Source organism: Artemia franciscana, unplaced genomic scaffold (assembly GCF_032884065.1).
Source record: "Artemia franciscana unplaced genomic scaffold, ASM3288406v1 Scaffold_1102, whole genome shotgun sequence".
Classification (NCBI taxonomy): Eukaryota; Metazoa; Arthropoda; class Branchiopoda; order Anostraca; family Artemiidae; genus Artemia; species Artemia franciscana.
This window is the reverse complement of record NW_027062741.1, coordinates 105714-127452: the sequence shown is the minus strand read 5'-3', so window position 1 is coordinate 127452 and position 21739 is coordinate 105714. Positions and strand designations below refer to the sequence as shown.

At 34.7% G+C, this 21739-nt stretch overlaps 1 protein-coding gene across 3 annotated transcripts in view; it reads left to right on the top strand.

Annotated features, from left to right (window-relative positions):
- Positions 1-21739, top strand: part of LOC136042325 (probable methyltransferase-like protein 24) — a 123090-nt gene that overhangs the window by 2523 nt on the left and 98828 nt on the right. For all 3 annotated transcript variants that reach the window (XM_065727278.1, XM_065727279.1, XM_065727277.1), the window contains exon 2: positions 20353-20656. In XM_065727278.1, coding sequence (XP_065583350.1) covers positions 20353-20656 — 304 coding nt within the window. The remainder of the gene's footprint in view (positions 1-20352; positions 20657-21739) is intronic.

The following is a 21739-nucleotide window of genomic DNA, read 5'->3' as shown; positions in this document are numbered from 1 at the left end:
GATAATGCAATGCAAGATCTTTCATAGTATTAGACAAGATATTGACAGTACCAAGAAGAAAGTTAGTAATACTTGGCTATTATCAAAGATTTGATAATATTCAAATAATATTTAAATATTATTATGATAATATTCAAAAGTTAATATTCAAAAGATGATAATATTCAAAAGTTAGTAATACTTTGCCTATCATCAAAGATTTAATAATATTAAATATTTGATAATGTAATATAATATGATAATATAATATAAAAATGTTTGTTGTGTTGTAAAAATCTTTTCTCATGTTAACAATATTTATTTAAATACTATTAAAACTTGCCTGATATTGTGAAGATTTTGTAGAGTGCTGTCAAAATCTTGTCTGGTATTATGAAAATCTTGCCAAGTATTAACAAGGTCTTGCAAGGTTTTATTCAAATCTTGTTTGATATTATTAGACATGTTGGAAATCATTATCAGAAAATTGTGTGCTAAAAAAAAATCTTGTCTAGTAGTATCAAAATCTTATCAGATAGTTTGGGAATCCTCTATGATACTATCAAAATCTTCCTTGGTATTGTCAAAATATTGCAAGTTACTAACAAACCCTGGCGTGGTATTATCAGAATCTTACCTGACATTAAAAAAATGTTGCATGGTACTATTAACATTATGCCCGGTATTGTCAAAACTTTCGAAATTTAAAAAAAATCTTGCATGACAGCTGCAAAAAAACATAGCTAAATCGTTTTCTCCTGAGCTCGTTCCCTGTGTCCCATGCATCCTCTTCTGCCCCTGAGCCCCTGGCTTTCAATGGTGTTTGCTTTCCAAAAAAGACAATTTTTTCTTAATGGTGCTTTTAGCAATTTTAATTTAGGTTTGTTGAAATCAGTTTAGTTTAGGTTAAGTTGAGTTTAGATGAACTCCAGCTCAACCTTAACCATTCTAACTTAAAAATAGGAAACCTAAGCGGTATTAGTTTTATGAAAAATAGAAAATTTATAGAGGGGAGCATGGTCCATGGAGGGCCAACAGGATCAGGTGTGGTCGTTGGGGGCAGGGGCCAAGGATAATGATCTCTAGAAAAACTGACATAATTTTGTTTATTTCATTGGGGGTGGGGCAAAAAAGATTTTGGTTATATCTTGCAAGATTTTGATATAAATTGGCAATATTTGATTATATCAAATTAGATTTTCATAATAACATTTTTTAAAAGATTTTTCTATAAGCATGCTAGATTCTAATAATACAATGGTAGGTTTAATTAATACCAGACAGGTTACAAAACTTGGTGCTGCACGGCAAGATTTTTTTATGCATCGCTGGATTTTTGATAATATTTCACATGATTTTAATAGCGTAGCGTTACGCTTTAAAAATATTAGACGCGTATTTATAGCTCTTGAAAATATTTTGTTAATATCATGTAACATTTTTGTGATACCGTGCAAGGTTTTGTTAATAGTGTATAATATTTTTATAATACCATGTAAGGTAATAAGGATAACACATAGAATTTATCTGACAAAAATTTTGTTAATACTAGAAAAGATTTTGTAATAGATATTGAAATGATATTGGTAATACCATGCAAGATTTTGGCAAAACTTTGCAAGAATTTGACACAATTATGATAGACCACACAATTTTTTGAAAGCATCATGCAAGATTTTCATAATAGAGGAAAAATTTTTGAAATTATTAGATAACATTTTCGAACTGATTCTAAGATATTGATAATACCCCATCAGACTTTGTTAATAATTTGCAAGATTTTGATAATATTATGTTGGATTTTGATAATACCAAAGAAGATTCAAATAATATCTGACATTATATGCTCAGTCAAACAAAACAAGTTCCACTAAATCACAGCCTAAACATGTTCAGGCATTTCAATGCCAGGGGAATTAAAAAACACCATTTAATCAAAACTTCTTCTTAATAAAGCATTTTGGGTATTTAAGATACCGAAAAAAGAACATCAGTGAGTCAAAACCTAAAGATGCCAAAATATTTGGTGGTGCCTAATAAGCTAAAAAAAAGTTTCCCAGTCAGTTAAAATCCAAAAATGTTAAAACATTTCAGGGGCTATACAAATAAAAAAAAATGCATCAGTCAGTCCATACCAAAACATCTTGATGCATTTTAGATGCTTAAGAAGCCAAAAAAGAGCACCAGTTAGTCAGAATCTAAATATGTTAACGTGTTGTTTTTACCAAAGAAACCAGAAACAGCACCAGTTAGTCAAAGCCTAAACATTCTGAAGCATTATAGGTTCCTGTGAAACCTAAAAAACAATAGCAGTCAAAATGTAAACATTTTATAGCATTTTAGGTATCTAAGATAACAAACAGAGCTCTAGTAATTCAAAACCAAACACATTAAATTGTTTTAGGTTTCTAAGAAACCGAGAAGGAGCACCAATTAGTCCAAACCAAACCATTTTAAGGCACTTAATCTATCTAAGAAACCAAAAAATGGTCCCAAGTAGTCAAAACATAAAGCTGCCAAAGTATTTGTAATACATAAAAGTTTTGATAGTACCAGAAAATTTTTAGTAGTATGAGGTAGGAATTTCATATTACCACGCAAGGTTTCCTTAATATTCTGCAAGAATTTATTAACACCATGCAAAATTTATAAGTACCTAAGAGGATTCTCATTATATTTGATAAGCCAAGGAACAATTTTTTAGAAAAAGCAATATGCTTTTTAATTTCAGACAAGATTTTGATAATATCACGCTAGATCCTGGTAATATTTGGCAAAACTTTGATAATCTAAGACAAAATTTAGTTAGTATCATGCTTGATTTTGATATTATCAAATAAGTTTTGATATTACCGGAAAATTATGTTTTTATCATCAGGTATGATTATGATAATAACACACAAGATTTTGGTAATACTTGACAAGATTTTGATAAAACAAGAGACATATTTTATAGTAATATGCTTTATTTTGGTAGATTATGCCAGGTTTAGTGCCTAAAAATATTTTTTAAATATAAGATAATATCTTTATAATACTACGTAAAATTTCCCTAATAAAATGGATGATTGATGATACCATGTCTGATTTTGATATAGCTAGACATGATTCTCGTAAAATCTGACACAGTTTTCAATTTGATGTCTGATATCTTGATGATGATGTATGAATGATGATTTGATGTCTGATTTTAATGGAATTAGAGAGAATTCTCATAAAATCTGACTATTTTAATTATACTACACAAGATTTGATAAAACCAGGCTATATTTTGGCAACACCATATTTTGATAATATCAGACAACATTTTGATTGTCCCACGAAAGATTTTGTTAATAATGGGCAAGATTTTCATGGTACCAGACACGAATGTAACATCAGCTTTTTAGATTTGATAACGTCAGAAAAGTTTTCATAGCACCAGAAAATATTTGGTTTAGATAATGTTTTCACAGTACCGTACAAGATTTTAATTTTTTCAGAAATTTCTCAAAAGGTTTTGAGGTGCCATTTTATCCCAATCAGTAGTCACTCATCCGCCCATTCACCAAAAATTATATTGCAGCATTTCTGTTAAACATTTATTGAAAAAAATTATTGCTGTTCGGTGTTGACCTGTATTTCAGTTACAATCGAACTTTGTTTCTTAAGTAGAAAAGTGAAATCCACTTTAAAAGTACTAATAATATAAAAAAAAATGCTATAGCTATGTCATGAAAAAATTGAACTGCAACTAATTCAAAAATTTACAGATTCCATAAGGGGGGTTATGAAAGAGTAGTGGCCGTTATTTAATCCTCCCCCTGCGTAAAATACCCCCGGGTGCTTACAAATGGAGAAATGCCCCCCCCCGTCCAAGGTAACACCTAGTAGGATTTAATCCTCCCGACAGTCTCCTCCCCCCTGGGGAAAATGAGGTTTTTCAAATTTGAGAATTTTATTTGAATTTTGTTTTTTTATTTTTCGTAGTTGGAAGGGACATTCGGTACTTTTGTATTATGCACCAGTCACCAAAGTCTACTATGCGTAAAACATAAGAACAAACTGGTTTCTTCAATAGTTGATTTTAGCTTAGCATGAGAAAAGGCAAAGAAAAGTGACGGAATAGATGAGAAATATATAATTTAGGCCATAAATTTTAGCATAATGAGGGGGGGGGGGTTAAAACAATTCATACTTCATAATGCGCAGAATAATTCAGTGCAGACCTACTATACTTCCCCTCCTCCTTCCTCCCTAATGTACAAATATGTAGCCCAAATTTGTTTCTAAAACAACGTAGAAACTAATAAAAAAACAGGTTTGTTCCTGAGTTTTACAAATCGTAAGTATTAATGAGGGGCGTAAGTTTCAATGAGTTTTAAGAATTTTTAATGGAGTTTAAATACCCCCCCCCCAAAAAAAAACAACAACACCTTACATTATTTAAAAACCCCGAAAACCCACCCCCCCCCTCCCAGTGGAAAATAAGGTTTTTCAAACTTGAGAATTTTATTTGAATTTTGTTTTTTTTTATTTTCCTTAGCTGGAAGGGACTTTCGGTACTTGTGTATTATGCACAACTCACCCAAGTTTACTATGTGTAAAACTCAAGAGCAAACTGGTTTCTTCAATAGTTTTTTCAGGAGAAGAAATCAAACTATAAAAGTTTTTCCACGTAAATAAGTTGAAATTACAATAAATAACAGGGTTAAAGTAAAAACGAGCTGAAAATAACACGAGTTTCATTAAACAGCCCCCATGCCTTCCTATGACTAGAATATAATTTTAACTTTACTGAAAAACAATCAAATGAATGTTGAATGAAAGTTTAATATTCTTATGCTGATATTTTTCCCGTAAATTATTAATGATTTTTTTTTATTAAATTTCAAGATATTACAATATTTAAAATGTTTTTATGCCTCAAATTTAATTTTTTTATTAAAGTGATAAAAAACATCACTAATTTCATAAACATTATATTAATTAATTCTATATTTTTATCATAGCCTTAGGTATTTAAATGAATATTAGTTCTTTTTTCTCCAAATTTGAGATATAGAAACAAATATTTTCATATTTCTTATTTGGCTAAAGGCATACAGTACCCTTTAAATCTCTTCTATATGATTGCTGAAAGCCTTGGAAAAAATTTTCTACAAGTCGCTTCATTTGTTCATCTTTTTATTTCCCTTCTCTCTTGTCTGTTTTTGGTCCCTCCTTCTTCTGTTCCATGACTATTCTGTATTTCTCTACTTCCTGACACTTAAGCCTTCTCAACTCAGTCTACGTAACTCATAAGATAAGTAAAATAAGCATTTAGAGTTTCACTATCTACTACATAATTTTTTTCTTACTTTACTCCAAATATTTGGGTGATCCAGATTTCTCATTTTCTAATTTCTTTGAATTCAATTCTCCATTTTTTGGATTACACATTTCTTTGGCTAGCATATATATTATACCTGTCAGTTGCTTCAAAATCATTTTGCCTTGCTACTGATGGGTTGGTTCGTCTCAGTTTCTGCGTATTTGATCAACTATTTTTATATTTGGTAGTCTCCATAAATGCTGGCCTTCATTTAAAGTTGGTACCCAAGTTCACCACGGGGTTTATTATTCCCCAGTTGAAATATGTTTAATTCCCAATTACTATCATTATTTAATGGCTCCACTTGTGGAAAAAGCTCTTTTTGACTTATGGTATAAGCTTGGTCCCCCCTCTCTCTTTATTTTCGTTTTATTCTCTTTTTTTTATTCTCTTTATTTATTACCACTAAATATTCACGAACTCACCGGAAAATTACCCCTGCGTATAAAATATCATTTTTTGGTCCAGACTAGAATCTGGTTGCGTTAGCTGGTTAGGTTTTCTCAACACTTTTTGTTCGTTTTCTCTATTGTGAACCTCCTCTCTTTGTTTCTTGATAATTACATCTTCCTCCTTTTCTCAAGCTGCATGGTGTACTATTTCCAGATTGTAATATTTCAATTACTATATTTGGTCCTTTATCTGGATATTAATTTTTGAGGAAAAGCTCCTTTTGTTTCTGCTGTCCATCCTAGCTAATCCCCTCTTTTTGTATTTTTTTACTTTGAACCACTCTATTCCTGAACTTGTTAAAAAGTTTTCTCTAAGGTCCGCTTAAGGTATTTTATGCACTCTTTGAAGTTTCTTTCGTGAAAAGGTGACTGTATACCAGGCACGTAGGCAGGAATTTTTTTCGGGGGGGGGGGCAAAACCTCCAAAACAGCAGATATAAAGAAGCACTTTTTTATTTAGTAACTAAATAAAGACAAAAAGCCCGTATGTCAGAAAATACAGATTAACTTTATCTATACTTTAAATCGTAACCTTCGAGCAGAGCCAATAGCAAATTTTTCCAAAATTTCATCGACTGATACGAGAACATCTCTGTGGACCTTCAAGAGTGCCGAGCCATTCAGTCGGTCTTCACTCATCCGACTGCGAAGATACGTTTTGATCCTTTTCATCGAAGAAAATGACCTCTCAACAGATGCTGTAGACGTGAGAATGACACAAAAGATGCTCAGTAACCTGTGATTATTCGGAAATATTCCACGTTCGCACTCAGCCAAGCTCTGCACTGCTGTCTTCGGGAAAAGACTGGGTACTACTTTCAGCCACTTAGCTCGCCATAGTTCAAGCTCAGCCATCACAGCGGAGTCTGAACTCATTAGATCTGAGGCATATAATTTGATCAGTTCTTTAAGATCACTGCTAGGCTGTTTCAGAACAAAAGATGGCAGTATTCCGCTGAGGCATTTCAGCATGGGAGGAAAACGGAGACGTGATAGTAAAATTCTATATGTTTTTCTGCCGGGATATCACTTTGGATTTTGCAAAGGTTCCTTTCGTGGCCTGACAAGAGCAACTTCTGGTTCTCTGCATAGCCTAGTTGCTTTCGGAAACAGCTGATGACACCTTCCCTCGGCACTATTTCGGATTTCTTTGATCATTTCTGTTACACTTTTGACGCACTGAATGCACATAACCATATCTATGTTTTCAGACTGCAGCAGCTTAGATAGATAGAACCCGAGAAAGTAATCCATCACAATGAGGGTCACTATGTAGTCCAAGCTCAGGATGTTGTTGAGCAGACTTCTGGCTTTCGACAACTTTACCGAGTCCCCGTCTGTTTTTATCTAATCTAGGGCCTTAAAGATAGGCACAATCAACTGTTTTGAGATCTGAATAGTATCATGTCTTTCGACCCACCTAGTTTTGCACAAGCCTTTAAGATTAAGTGCAGTATAAATTTTTAGGATAGTGCTTCGCTTTGCACTAAAGTGAAAGAAATTAACTGTTTCACGAATTACCATCATACAGTGCTTGATTTCAGCTATTTTGATCTGATCTTAACGAAAACTTCACTGTCTAATTATATACTCCTAATATTCTCTAAGCAGAACTTCCAAGTCCCTAACTAAGAAATGCGAAATTTATGATGTTACTTTGCTTTTTATTAGTATTTTTTTTGCTAGTGTATCAAACAAGCAATCGTAGAAATTCTGGAGGAATCTCATTTCAACATGTGTTGTTAGCTCTTTAAAAGTATTAAGGCATAATTTAGAGCTGTTGCTCCCGGGACTATGGCTGCCATTGTATCCGATCTTTCAAGTATTTTAAACAAAATGGCGATTTTAAAACGTTGATTCAGTGGAAATTGGGTATATAAGGAACCCTAAGGTACATTTGTCGTTGGTCGGTCTGTTCTCCAATCGTTTTTAGCCAGACAAAGGAACTATAAAAAGAGTTCGGTTGGGGAAAAGAAGACTGAAGCATCAAAACTACGTTTTAGGCTCAAGGTATGTTCATAGGGATTTAGAACCAGTGATTAATCTATTATATCCCACTTAAAGGGAAATTTTAGGGTTAACAGTGCAATATGGGTGCTGTGGGGGTAGTTCTTCTATTGCTAAAACGTTGATTTTAATCAAAAACGATAGTTTCCAAAATTGATCCATTAAAAGCTTTACTTTATCCTGAAAAGGGGGGGGGATAAAGGCCCTAATATCAAGGATAATTCTATTTTGCTGTGGAAAGACAAAACTCTCTTTACAAAAAAAATAACAGTACAATCGCTGATTAGGGGATTGTGGGGTTGGTTCGGACAATGTCCGAGTGCACTCCACTGTAGTTGTCCAAATCAACCCCACCTGAAAGAAAAAGCCTGAAACCTCACCTACGCCCCAGAACTTACAGATGGCGCCAAAAACCGAAATCGAAACAACTTAACAAAGTCTAAGTTAAACGTTTCATGCATTAAGAAAGCTAAATGTTTATTAATATAGGCCGAATAAAATCTCAAATTAAAGAAGATACAGGATGCCTTTTCTTGTTTTTTTTTTCTGTTTTTTTTTAAATATTTCCAAATCGACTGCACGAGGGGTAACAAAACTAAATACCCAAATAGAATGCTAGATGGCAGGTCTACAGTGTTTTTGTTTTGATTAGCAGACGGCGCTTTAGGGAGAGAAACGCTTGTCCAGATTCACTGCGCGTCCGAACCAACCCTACTCCCCCCTACTGCAACCCTTAACTCCCCCGGTACGGATCTCTTTTCCGACCTGTTGGCATATATCCCATGTGTGGAACTCTTTTCCACCATGTCAGCCCTTAACTCTCTAGGTACGGAACACTTTTCCGACCTGTTGGCAATTATGTATCTAACCTACTTTCACTACTTTCAAAGTTTACTCCAGCCCCACTCTCCCCTACTTCAGAGACGGTAAAAATTTAGACATAAAATGGGTTAATAATTGGGCAGTGACTTGACCGGATAATTCCATGCTGTAAAATCACAAAAAAAGGCTTCACACATGATTCTTAATAAATGTCCTACTTTTGCCAGAAATCCTAAGAAACCATGTGGAAATAACACATTTCACAAAATTTTTTTGGGGGGGGCGGGCCCGTGTCCCCCCCATACCTACGTGCCAGCTGTATACTTATACGTTTCGAGGGTGTTTTAAACTTTTTAGCATTTATTTTCAAATCATTCCTTGTTGGTTTTGAGGGTAGTAATTTTTCTTTTGACTCTAATGTTAGCCTGTTGTTCTCTGCATCTGGCTTACACAGTTCCTTTTCTTGAGATGTTTGGAAAATGTTACTCCTGTGAATTTGTCAGCCATTGGCTTAGACTCGTTATAATGGTGTCTAGCTTCTGATATTGTTCTACAAAATTTCCAAATCAAGGTCATATCATAGTATATTTCTACTGATTAATGTTATCCATAATTATGTCCAGGCTCATGAAAGCTTTAAAATAGCAATCAGGTAGTTTAACTTTGTATTTTTCCTTTTAATTTTTATAGCCTACTATATAGGCTAAATCTTTTCAAATCTTCAGAAACAGGTGTTTGATTCACTACCGATGTCCCAGTTGTATCACTAGTCTGTAAGTCACTGTAACTTCCGTGTGTGTAGTCACTGTAACTGCCCAGTACCACTAGTCTGTAGCCAGTATTTTTCCAGGCGCCAATTGTGTACATAGTGCAGCGCTACCATTGCCGCTACTGATGGTATTAGTATATGATTTTGGGTTAGACATGGTCCTCAATCTTTTTAGACTATTCGAGGGATAATATTTTATTTATAATGGGTTGCCAGGGCCAGCATTGTAGTCACTAGTGTACATTCAAAGGAACAACAGTGCCGCTATCACCACCAACAAGCCATGAACTCCAAGACTTTTCCCTTACTGATTCCCAAATTACAATAAAGATACAAAAAGTGCACTTTCCATGGTATGTATGCATCACACTACATGCCTACCACAGTAGGGGCCAAAGATATGAAACTCGAAATTTGCCTCCCAAAATTCTTAATTTTCATGAGGCAAGATATATTAAAGAATATAGGAATATATCCCTGTACCAACCTCTACCCCACTCTCTTTGTACTTTAGACTCTTCCTAGAATGGTTATAAAAGAAGTAAAAAGTATAAAATAAGCTCACTTTTTTATAAATCAGAGTCACAAAACAAACTAAAATTAAATTTACTTCCAAAAAGTGAAAATAAAAATAATTTCAAGGTAGAGATAATGGAGGCCAACCAATCCTAACTCTAGAAGGGCATGACGTGAAATAGAACGTCATCAAGAATGTATTAGCTAATCCTCCATTTTAGACCAGTCAAATTTCACCCATTTCTAGGTATTAAAAATAAAACCTTGGTTCACGCATATATATATATATATACGGTACTCGTCCAGAGTTACTTCCCATGTAAACTGGTAAATTAAGAACGATCTCCACACACCTCCGGATATCTTGCTAGCCACTGCAGAACCAAATGCGCTTAAGGACGGCTGGGTTGGCAGCAGAGTTCAATTGCTCAAAATGGAACCGAAAATTCAGCCTCGGGTATGTCATCTCAATTCTTTTCTTGACTACTCACCTCCCAACGATTATATCCTCTGAATATCTTTAACGAAAGTTCCGTCAATGTGGCCAACAGGAATATCTTGACACTGAACTAACCCGGTTTAAACTTCCTATTGGCCAAAGAAAGCACATCTATATGGTGATGGTAAGATTGGTGAAAAGTGCACACTACTCTAGTCTGGTTGTCACCAGAAACGAGAAGGCGCTGGTCAGATCTTTGGCCTAATGCAAATGCGTTGGCCTTTGGCCGAAAAGCATCGCACGCAAGGCCCTCCTACCATTCCCGCCAGTAAAACCCAGGCTGCTGATAGCAACACTCGATTGTAAACATGGAAAAATAACCATCATCACCTTTTACACCCCCACAAATGAAGCCGAGGAAGAAGATTAGGAAGACTTAGAAACGGGTTTCAAGTTCTGAGCTCTAGTCAATACCATTACTTGACTAAATCTTCCATCTAACAGATATGAATGCTAGTATTTCAAATCAGTCTCTCTTGTGTGATTTCACCGTTCGACCCGTAACAGTATATGGCCTAAATAACAACGGAGACAGAAGATTTAACTGCTGTCTTAACCAAAATCTTACCATTGCAAACACATGGTCTCAGAAATCAGATATAGCCAATTACACCTGGTGTAGCAATGATTGATCAACGAAGAAGATACTGGATTTAATCATCATACGCCGGTAATGGGTGTTAGCTCTACAGATTCTTATGACCTATTGAGGTGCACGACCTGTAAAAGGAACACCGACCATCGTTTTGTTGCAGCAAAAATCCGACTTCACCTAAGAACTGAAAAAAACACCCAGATACCTCAAAAAATCGATACCAACCGAATCCAACAAGACCTCACTTTGGCTAAGCAGTATCAGGCCGAAATATCCAACACATTTGAGGTCCTTGCGTAGTGCAATGATGGTGAAACTGCATGAAAAGTGTTCAAAGAGAATACTCTTGCAGCTGCAACTAGCGTTGCTGGAATGAAACAGCGAAAGAAAAAAGAGTGAATCAGCAACGACCTCATTGCTAATATTGATCATAGACAGAAAGTCCACCTTCTCGGGGACATAACAGCACATAGGCAATTATAGAGCACAACATCATGCCGCATGTTGTATTGATAAAAGCATAAGTCTTTTATTGATAAAAAGCAATTGAGCTCCTAGAAGCCACCAAAAGGGACATTGGAGCAACATATAAGATCCTTCGTGAGCTCTCAGGTCAATACACTAAACTATATCGTATTTCCATAACACCAGTGGCGAGAATTTTTACGACCAATCAAAGTAACACCACTCTGAGTGGTTCAGAGTGCAAACACCACTCTGAGAAGCTACTAAACTCTTACCCGCCCAATAATATAGCCAATTACCCCTGGTGTAACAATGATTGATCAACGAAGAAGATATTGGATTTAATCATCATACACCGGATATGGATTTTATCTCAACAGAATTTTATGACCTATCAAGGTAAAGGACCTCTAACAGGAACACCAACCATCGTATTGCTGCAGCAAAAATCAGGCTTCACTTAGGAGCTTAAACAAAACCACCCAGACACCTCAGAAATTTGATACCTACCGTATCCAGCAAGACCCCACTTTGGCTAAGTAGTACCAGGCCGCAATATCCAACACAGTTGAGGTCCTTGTGCAGTGCAATGATTGTTAAACTGCATAGAAAGTGTTCAAAGAGAATACTCTTGCAGCTGCGGCTACTGTTGCTGGAATGAAACAACGAAAGAAAAAATACTGAATCAGCAACGACTCCATCGCCAATATTGATCGTAGACAGAAATACCACATTCTCGGGGACCATGCTCTTACTCAGTCAATGATCCTGAAGACAGATACTGTCCAGCAAAAAATACCTCGGCAAGATCAAATACGTTAGTTGGCTCGACAGGATGTGGAACATGGATATATTTCGGTCCTTTGAATTACCAAAACTACCCTAACAGCTAGAGTCCTGCTCACTGTATTGGTATGGTCATTTACTTCACTTAAAACTGAAACACCTGCGTGACTTATATTCGACTTCAATCCAACTGCAAAAGGCTGGAATCATCCAAAAGTAGATCACATATGCGGCGGATGGATATCATTCACGATCAACTCACAGCGTGGGGCATTGACCCCAGCGAAGCTTTTTTCCTCACCAAAAACAGGCCACTCTTGAGACGGCTAACAGCAATGACCTCTGGTTCCCTATATGCTGGGGTTGCTGCCGATTAAGAGCTTTAAGTGAAGTTTAGTTTAATATGGAAGGGGTTGTTTCTTCCTAAAATCTTACTCTTTACCCTAAAGTTTCTTTTATGGAATTTTAAATAAATCTTGTTATTCTAATTGTGTTTCAGGAATCGTCATTAAGAAATTAGGATAGCAAGTCAAAACTTTAGTGTAAAGAGTAAGGTCTTGTGGAGGAAGATAAGTCTTACTTATCTTATTCCTTGGCTTCATTTGTGGGGATGTAACAGGTGATGATGGTTATTTTTCCATGTTTACCATCGAGTGTTGCTATCAGCAGCCTGGGTTTTACTGGCGCAAATAAAAGGATGGTCTTGCGTATGATGCTTTTCAGCCAAAGGCCAACGCATTAGCATTAGGCAAAAGAATTAGGCAAACGCCTTCTCGTTTCTGGTGACCACCAGACTAGAGTAGTTTGTACTTTTCACCAATCTTATCGTCACCAAATAGATGTGCTTCAGTGATTCCAGTAATTGTATCTTTATATTTCTTTAATTCTTTGGACAATAGGAAGTTAGAGCCAGGTTAGTTCAGTGTCAAGATATTCCTGTTGGCCACATTGATGAAACTTTGGTCAAGGATATTCAGAGGAAGTAGTTCTTGGGAGGCAAGTAGTCGAGAAAAGGTTTGAGATGACATATCCGAGGCTGAACTTTCGGTTTCATTTTGAGCAATTGAACTCTGCTGCCAACCCAGCCGTCCTTAGGTGCATTTGGTTTTGCAGTGGCTAGCAAGATATCCAGAGGTACGTAGAGATCGTTCTTAATTCACAAATCTATATGGGAACTAATTTTGGCCGAGAACCTTTCATATATTTGGGTGATCCAAGGTTTTATTTTTAATACCTAGACATGGGCGAAACTTGACTGGTGTAAAATGGAGGATTAACTAATACATTCTTGATGACGCTCTATTTCATGTCAGTCCCTTCGAGAGTAAGGATTGGTTGGCCTTCATGATCTCTGCCTTGATATTATTTTTATTTTCACATTTTGAAGCAAATTTAATTTCAGTTTGTTTCGTGAGTCTGATTCTAAAAAAATGTGAGCTTATTTTCTACTTTTTACTTCTTTTATAACCATTCTAGGTAGAGTCTAAAGTACAAAGAGAGAGGGTAGAGACTAGTACAGGGATAGATTCCTATATTCTTTAATATATCTATGCTCAGGAAAATTAAGAGTTTTGGGAGGCAAATTTTGAGTTTGATATCTTTGGTCCCTACTGGGGTAGGCATGTAGTGTGATGCATACATACCATGGAAAGTACACTTTTTGTATCCTTATTGTAATTTGGGAATCAGCAAGGGAAAAGTCTTGGAATCCATGGCTTGTTGGAGGTGGTAGCGGCACTGTTTTGCCTTTGACTGTCCACTAGTGACTACAAGGCTTACCCTGGCAACCCATTAGAAATCAAATATTGTCCCCCAAATATTCCACAAGAGATGGAGGACCGTCTAGACCGCAACACCATACACTAATAACATCAGTAGCGGTACTGGTAGCGCTGCACCATGTACACAATTGGCACCTGTAAAAATACTGGCTACAGACTAGTGGTACTGGGCAGTTACAGTGACTACACACACGGAAGTTACAGTGACTTACAGACTAGTGATACAACTGGGAAATCGGCAGTGAATCAAAACTTGTTTCTGAAGATTTGAATAGATTTAGCCTTTATGGTAGCCTATAAAAATTAAAAGGAAAAATACACAGTTAAACTACCTGATTGCTATTTTAAAGCTTTCTGGAGCCTGAATATACTTAAGGAAAACGTTAATAAGTAGAAACATACTAAGAAATGACCTTGATTTGGAAATTTTGTAGAACAATATCAGAAGTTAGGCACCATTATAAAGAGTCAAGGCCAATGGCTGACAAATTCACAAGAGTAACACGTTCCAAACATCTCAAGAAAAGGCACTGTGTAAGCCAGATGTAGAGAACAACAGTCTAACAGTAGAGTCAAAATAAAATGTGCAACCCTCAAAACCAACAAGGAATGATTTGAAAATAAATGCTTTAAAGTTTAAAACAACCTCAAACGTATAAGTATATTCACGAAAGAAACTTCAAAGATTGCATAAAATACCTTAACCGGCCGTTAGAGGAAACTTTTTAACAGGTTCAGGAATAGAGTGGTTCAAAATACAAAAATACAAAAAGAGGGTGGAAACCAGGATAGACAGCAGAAAAGAAAGGAGTTTTTCCTCAAAAAGGAAGTTCATAAGGAACCTCCTCAAAAGAGGAGGCTCATAATAGAGAAAAGGAACCAAAAGTGTTGAGAGAACCTAACCAGCTAACGCAACCAGATTCTAATCTGGACCAAAAATGATATTTTATACGCAGGGGTAAATTTCTGGTGAGTTCGTGAATATTTGGTGGTCGAAAATAAAGAGAAAGGGGAGACCAAGCTTACACCATAGTCAAAAAGAGCTTTTTCAACAAATGGAGCCATTAAATAATGATAGTAATTGGGAATTAAAAATATTTCAACTGGGGAATAATAAACCCCGTGGTGAACTTGGGTACCAAATTTAAATGAAGGCCAGCATTTATGGGGACTACCAAGAATAACAAAAGTTGATCAAATACGCAAAAACTGAGACGAACCAACCTACCAGTAGCTAGACAAAGTGATTGTGAGGGAACTGACAGGTCTAATCTATATGCTAGCCAAAGAAATGTGCAACCCAAAAATTGAGAATTGAATTCAAAGAAATTAGCAAATGAGAAATCTAGATCACCCAAATATTTGGAGTAAAGTAAGATCAAAATTATGTAGTAGATAGTGAAACTCTAAATGCTTATTTTACTTATCTTATGAGTTACGTAGACTGAGTTGAGAAGGCTTAGAGTCAAGAAGCAGACAAATACAGAATAATCATGGAACAGAACAAGAAGGGACCTAAAACAGACAAGAGAGGAAGGAAATAAAAAAATGAACAAATGAAGAGACTAGTAGAAAAATTTTCCAAACCTCTCAGCAATCATATACAAGAGATTTAAAGGGTACTGTATGACTTTTGCCACATAAGAAAATGAAAATATTCGTTGATATATCTTAAATTTTGAGAAAAAAGAACTAATATGCATTTAAATACCTAAGACTATGATAAAAATATAAAACTAATTGATATAAGGCTTATTAAATTAGTGATGTTGTTTATCACTTAAAAAAAATATTTAATTTGAGGCATAAAAACATTTTAGATATTGTAACATCTTGAAATTTAATAAATAAAAATCATTAATAATTTAAGGAAAAAATATCTGCATAAGAATATTAAACTTTCAATCAACATTCATTTGATTTTTTTTCAGTAAAGTTAAAATTATGTTCTATTCTTAAGAAAGTATGGGGGCTGTTTAATGAAACTCGTGTTAATTTCAGCTCGTTTTTACTTTAACTTTGTTATTTATTGTAATTTCAGATCGTTTTGGGTCTCATTTATGTATTGATGGTGATTTTCTGTATTTTAGGCTTGTAAAATGGTTTAAAGGAGTTTTTTCTGTTCTTTGAAAAACTTTTTATGTCAGAAAACTCTTAAAAGTTGATTTCTTCTCTTATTTTCTTGACACAGTTTTTTTCACGGAAAAACAAAATAATATTTTATATCTTTTCAGTTTCCACTATAAATATTCTTACTTATATTTGCTATTTGTATGCTGAAGAAGAAAATTTCAAACTTTTTAAGAACATACAACTTTTTCAATAGCTAGACTTAGATAGGACTGTTTAATTTAGATTTATAACTCCCCAAGTTGACCGTAAAAATAAAAACTTAGTATCATACCCGCGAAATTAAATCTATGTGCTTTGACAACCTGGAAACACTTAAACTCTTTTGCATTAGCTAAGCTGTATGAGAAGAAGTTGAAGTAATGGGAACGTTGAAAGTTTCAACTTTATACCTTCTGTCGTTCTTGGTATATTTCTGAGATGTCTTGTCGGCAACCCAGCTACATAGGCTTCGTTTTGATTTACTTTTAAATCAGCATTTATGCAAAATGTATATCCATGGGGGGTTACCATACCCAACATTCCTAAGGACATAGCTACTTGACCATATAACTCTGTTGACCAAAAATAGCCATCTACAAATTTTGATTGGATGTGTTTAAAAAATTGATATGCTTAGGGGAAGGACTGCTTGGCCTCTAATCACTTTTGACTCTTAAACAAAACACTAGAGCTTTTTATTTTCAATCGAATATTCTCCTCTAAAAGTTTTAATAGAATTTATATCTATGATTATATATTTATATCTTATAGTTCTTCACATATTACTTTTACGTTCTTTTGAAAACCTGCACGCATATAGCTTTTTTGTTTAATTGTTATTCCCTCTAAACACTTCCTAGAATTTTAATTTTAACACTCTAAGTGTCATTAGTTACATTAACGGTAGTGTAGTATTATTAGCACCCCCACTGTATGTTCTGGATGGTTAAAAATCCGCCACAACTTATCCTAAAAGCTGTAACATAATAATTATACTAGTAGAGGCTTTCCTAAAATAATGTTGTGGCATCATTTTGACTAGCTACGGGCTTATACTTTTTTTTTTTATTTATTTCAACTTCTGCCTAGATATTTGTTGAAATTTTCACCCTAATACCTCTTAGATTCCGTAGTAACAATAATATCATTAGTAGCAGTATGCATATAGCAGTTTTGATTTTCTCTAACTTTACCTTCATCACACGCTGAAACTTTCAACTTAATGCCATAAGCTGTTCCTGAAACATCGCTGATATTTTTTCCTGACAACTCTCTTGGCATAGTGTGATTTGATTTAATCAAAACAGTTTTTATAATCCCCAGTATTTTCACCTCAATACGCTTAGTTTAAATAGCTATATTAGTAGTAGCGTCAGTAGTACTAGTGATAACAGTAGTATAGCAGTAGTACAATAGGTTGAAGAGACCTTAGCTTTAGTAACATTATCAGTTGTAGCAGTAGTAGATACAGTAGGAGCAGTAATACTAGAAGTATGAGTAGAACTAGTAGCACTAGGACGCTAATATTTTCTTTTGGATGGTTCAAAATCCCCAAAATAATCTCTGTAGGTTTCAGTTTCACGCAATGTTGATCTGAATGATGATTAGGATGTAATTTTTTAGCCGATAAAAAGGTTTAGATTACTCTACCAACAAGAATGAATGGGAAAAAGTGATTAATTCATCTAAATTAGATAACTCAGCAAATATTAATTGCCTCATCTTGCCAGCTGCATGGTCTAGCCATTATTCAGTTATATTTTCCAAAGTGAATTATGCAGTGCACGCATTTTACTCAAAGTTGCTTGATTCGGTTCTCCCGTCTTCCTTGACTCAGACACAAGTTATACCCATTTCTGTTGATGCTGTAATTGGATCTGTTAAGAAATTGAAATTAAGCTCTGTTAAAGTTGACAGAATTAGTGTTTATCATCTCAAAGTAAATTGCCCGACTTTGTTTTTTCTTTAAAGTCGCATTTCCAAATGTGTTTTTGTTGTTCTCTTGTTCCTGATAGCTCTTTGTGTGGAACTACCATTTCCGTTCTTAAGCGAGGTAAGAGTCCATTCGATTGTTCTCTTTGGAGGCCAATCACGGTTACTTGTATTCTTAGTAAAATCCTTGAATATATCCTACTGCCTCTCATAAATTTGAATGCTAATTTTTGAAAGAACCGGCTCGGTTTTCAGTCTAGCATGGTTGCCAGCACAGTTGCCGTGCTCTGGTTTGTCTTTTGAAAGATGCTTCGGCTAAAGGGTATGGTCTTAACATTTGTGCCCTTGATCTTTCTAAGGCTTTCGAAAGTATTGTACACAGTCAGGCTCTTTATTCTCTTTATAGCCACGGCATTAACATTTCTCTGATTTTTCTTCTGAAGCTCAGGTATGACAAACCCTTTCTTCGAATTAAAAATAATGGCACCCTTTCTTCTTTTATTGTCCCTATTTGTCGGGGTGTACGACAGGGTGGAATGTTATCCCCAAGTATTTTGAAATTTTGTATTTCTCCTATTCTTGAGAATATAGCTTCTATGTGTTTTGTTGGGTTAATTGATCTTTAAAACCTTACTTATGCTGATGATAATCTTTTAATTTGCCGATCTAAACTCAAACTATCGCAGATGGTTAATAATGTTTTTTATTATTTTACTAAAATTGGTTTTTCACTTAATGTTGGTAAACGTGAATATCTTTCTTTCAATTCTCCATCCCCTCCTAAACCTCTAAGCTCTAAGATTTTTTAAATTCCTCGTGTAGATTTGATGAGGTGTTGGGTATTTTTCTTACCAACGATTTAAAAACTTCTCGTGAGCTTGCATTCCAGGATTCTAAAAGAAGATTCGGGTTGGTTTTTCTAAAATTATAGCTAATCGAGACAAATATAACCACATTGCCCCTAGAAAGCTGTATTCTACTTTTTCAGATGATTTTGTTCTTTACCTTTCTGGGATTTATATTATACTTAGGAATAAGGATTTTAGTGATATTTGGGTGGCCTATTTCCGTTTTTGTTAATATCTCCTATATCTTCCTCTTTGGTATAGGAACAGAAAATTAATAAACAAATCTAACCTCCTGAATATTACCGAAAAGCTGACTGGTTTACACAAAAAGGTTTCGGAAACAGTGTATCAGCGATTGTCGCTTCATCATTGCTTAATTTGTTTTTTTCATTCAAATTACTTATTTAATATTATGGCTGTTTAATTGTTTTTGGTGACTTATTGTTGCTTGTTGTTGGTTTTTTTTTGTAATGTTATTGTTGATTTTCACTTGTGTTTACTCCACTATATACATTTTTATGTAAGTGGGTTATAAATAAATAAACATATATATAGGTAATACAATATTTTCATTATCAATAATCATGAGGATTTTGTTTTGAAAAGGGCATTCATATAGTCTAAGGTAGGCATCCTATTAATTTCTATCCGTGAAGATGGCTAAAAAACTTTTCAAATTGTCAATTTTAAAAGAACTAGCAAATACAAATTCTAAACCATTCCAAAAGAGAAATTTTAAGGTCTTTTTATGGCTAATTAAAACCCTCATAACTTCTTTAAGAAGTTTATGATTCCTCGGGCTCGGGGAAAGGTTGAGATGGTTAGGCCACATTTTGCGGATGAAGGATGACAGATTGCCAAAGATTTTCCTTTTTGGCCAACCGTCTGGGGCTACACGGAAAGCAGGTCGTCCTTGTCTGGGTTGGGAGGATGTCATAAATAATGATTTAAAGGAAATTTGACATTCTTGGGAGGTTGTAAAGAGGGAGGCCCTGAATAGATTAGGTTTTAGGAGGAGCCTGCGTAGCTGAAATGGCCTCAGGCGGCTTGGTGCTGCAGTGAGTTATTAGTAATAGTAGTATTATATATCTTAATGTCTTCTGGTTAAATGAGCCCATACTCTGTTTCTACTACCTCCTCTCTCACAGTAATTGACTGGTTATAAATTTGTAATTTATACAAGATCTAAACCTCTTTACTCTGTCAAAACTTCTTTTTTTACTATGATCTAAGGTAAATTTTGAATTCATCATTGAAAAAATTTTCCATTGAAAATTATATTTGTCTGATGTATATTTGAACAAAAAGAAGAGAGTAACGATTTCAGAATATATATTTTTGTCAACTGCTTTTTTTTAACTCAAAATAATTGTTTGTGTAGATACATGAAACATCAGACGAATATGATATATTTCTAATTGCAATATTATATTTAGGACATCATTCGTTGGCACCAGTGGAATAATTTGGGTGCTTGCAGAGACATAAAATTTTTTGGAGGGCATATTTGGCGGTCGTCTTTAAAACACCGAGTTGTAATGGATGGCCACAAAGCTTTATGTTTTGATAAAAATGTTCGGCCTTTACCGGGAAACTGTCTCATCTATTCATTTGGAATAAACTCTGATTGGTCTTACGACGCTGATTTGGCTGAGTACGGATGTGAAGTGCATTCTTTTGACCCAAGCATAGAAGAGCCACCACAAATAGGAAGGAACAAGTTCTATTTTCATAAAATAGGTAATATCTTTTTTTATATTTTTAACATATGTTACTCAATTTCTAGTTATTTTTAGCTCAACTGTTAACATTTTTTGGTGTTACTACCTTTTAGTACATATTTTGGCTTAAGGATCTCCGTAAGTACAATTGATGCAGTTAGATTAAATAAATTGTGTAAGTGTAATATTGTAGATAATTGTACTAATTAAAAAGTTTAAGCAGTTTGAATTTAAATACTAATACACTTTTTGTGGATTCCTTGACTAGGATGAGCTGATGCCAAAAACCTCATGCTTTTTTCGCTGTTTTAAGGAGGTTTGAAGTACCTATTCTATCAGCAAATGTCATTCAATTTCTTTATTCAGAAAGGAAACATGACTTATGTGGGCTCAGAGCAGTGTCAGGTACACTTTTGAGAAGATTTGATAGCCAGAATCACAACTGTAACAAGCAGTGCCTTTTGAAGAATTTAGCACCTCAAGAAAATTATAGCCATATGAAAGAAGCAGTATTGAACCCAAATATATTAATGCATTAATTTAAAAGGCTTTTTCCGCAAAACTAGTTTTTCAAAGTATAGTAACGAGCTTCATTAAGCCAAGAATGAAAAACAGTATATTTAAATAATCTTTTAAGTGTAAAACTACCACAAATTCCTACTAATAAACAATTGAAACTCAAAACAAACAGAGATTACAATAAAGAACAGTCAAACTAAAAACAAGCAAAAATTAACATCAGTAGGGCTAAAAAACCTTATACCCTGACTTTAACCGGACCATGACCTGTACTGAATATGATAAACCATTATGACCGTGGATTGACAGTTAAATTGACATGTACTGACATATGTTCGTTAAAGTATTGATAGTTTTTCCTTTATGAAAGTAATAAAGGTGAAATAATTCTAAACATATTTTGTTTTCAGTAAAGTGCAGACTTTGTTCTGGTCTGAGAAGCCATAGGTGCTATCAGACCTACTCCTGTTAATTATTTGGGTTTTTGACTTTGACTCAGCTATTTATTGTAATTAGTGTTTGTTTTGAGTCCCATTTATTTATTGTAGTGAATTGTGGGAGTTTTGCGCTTGGAGAATTTATG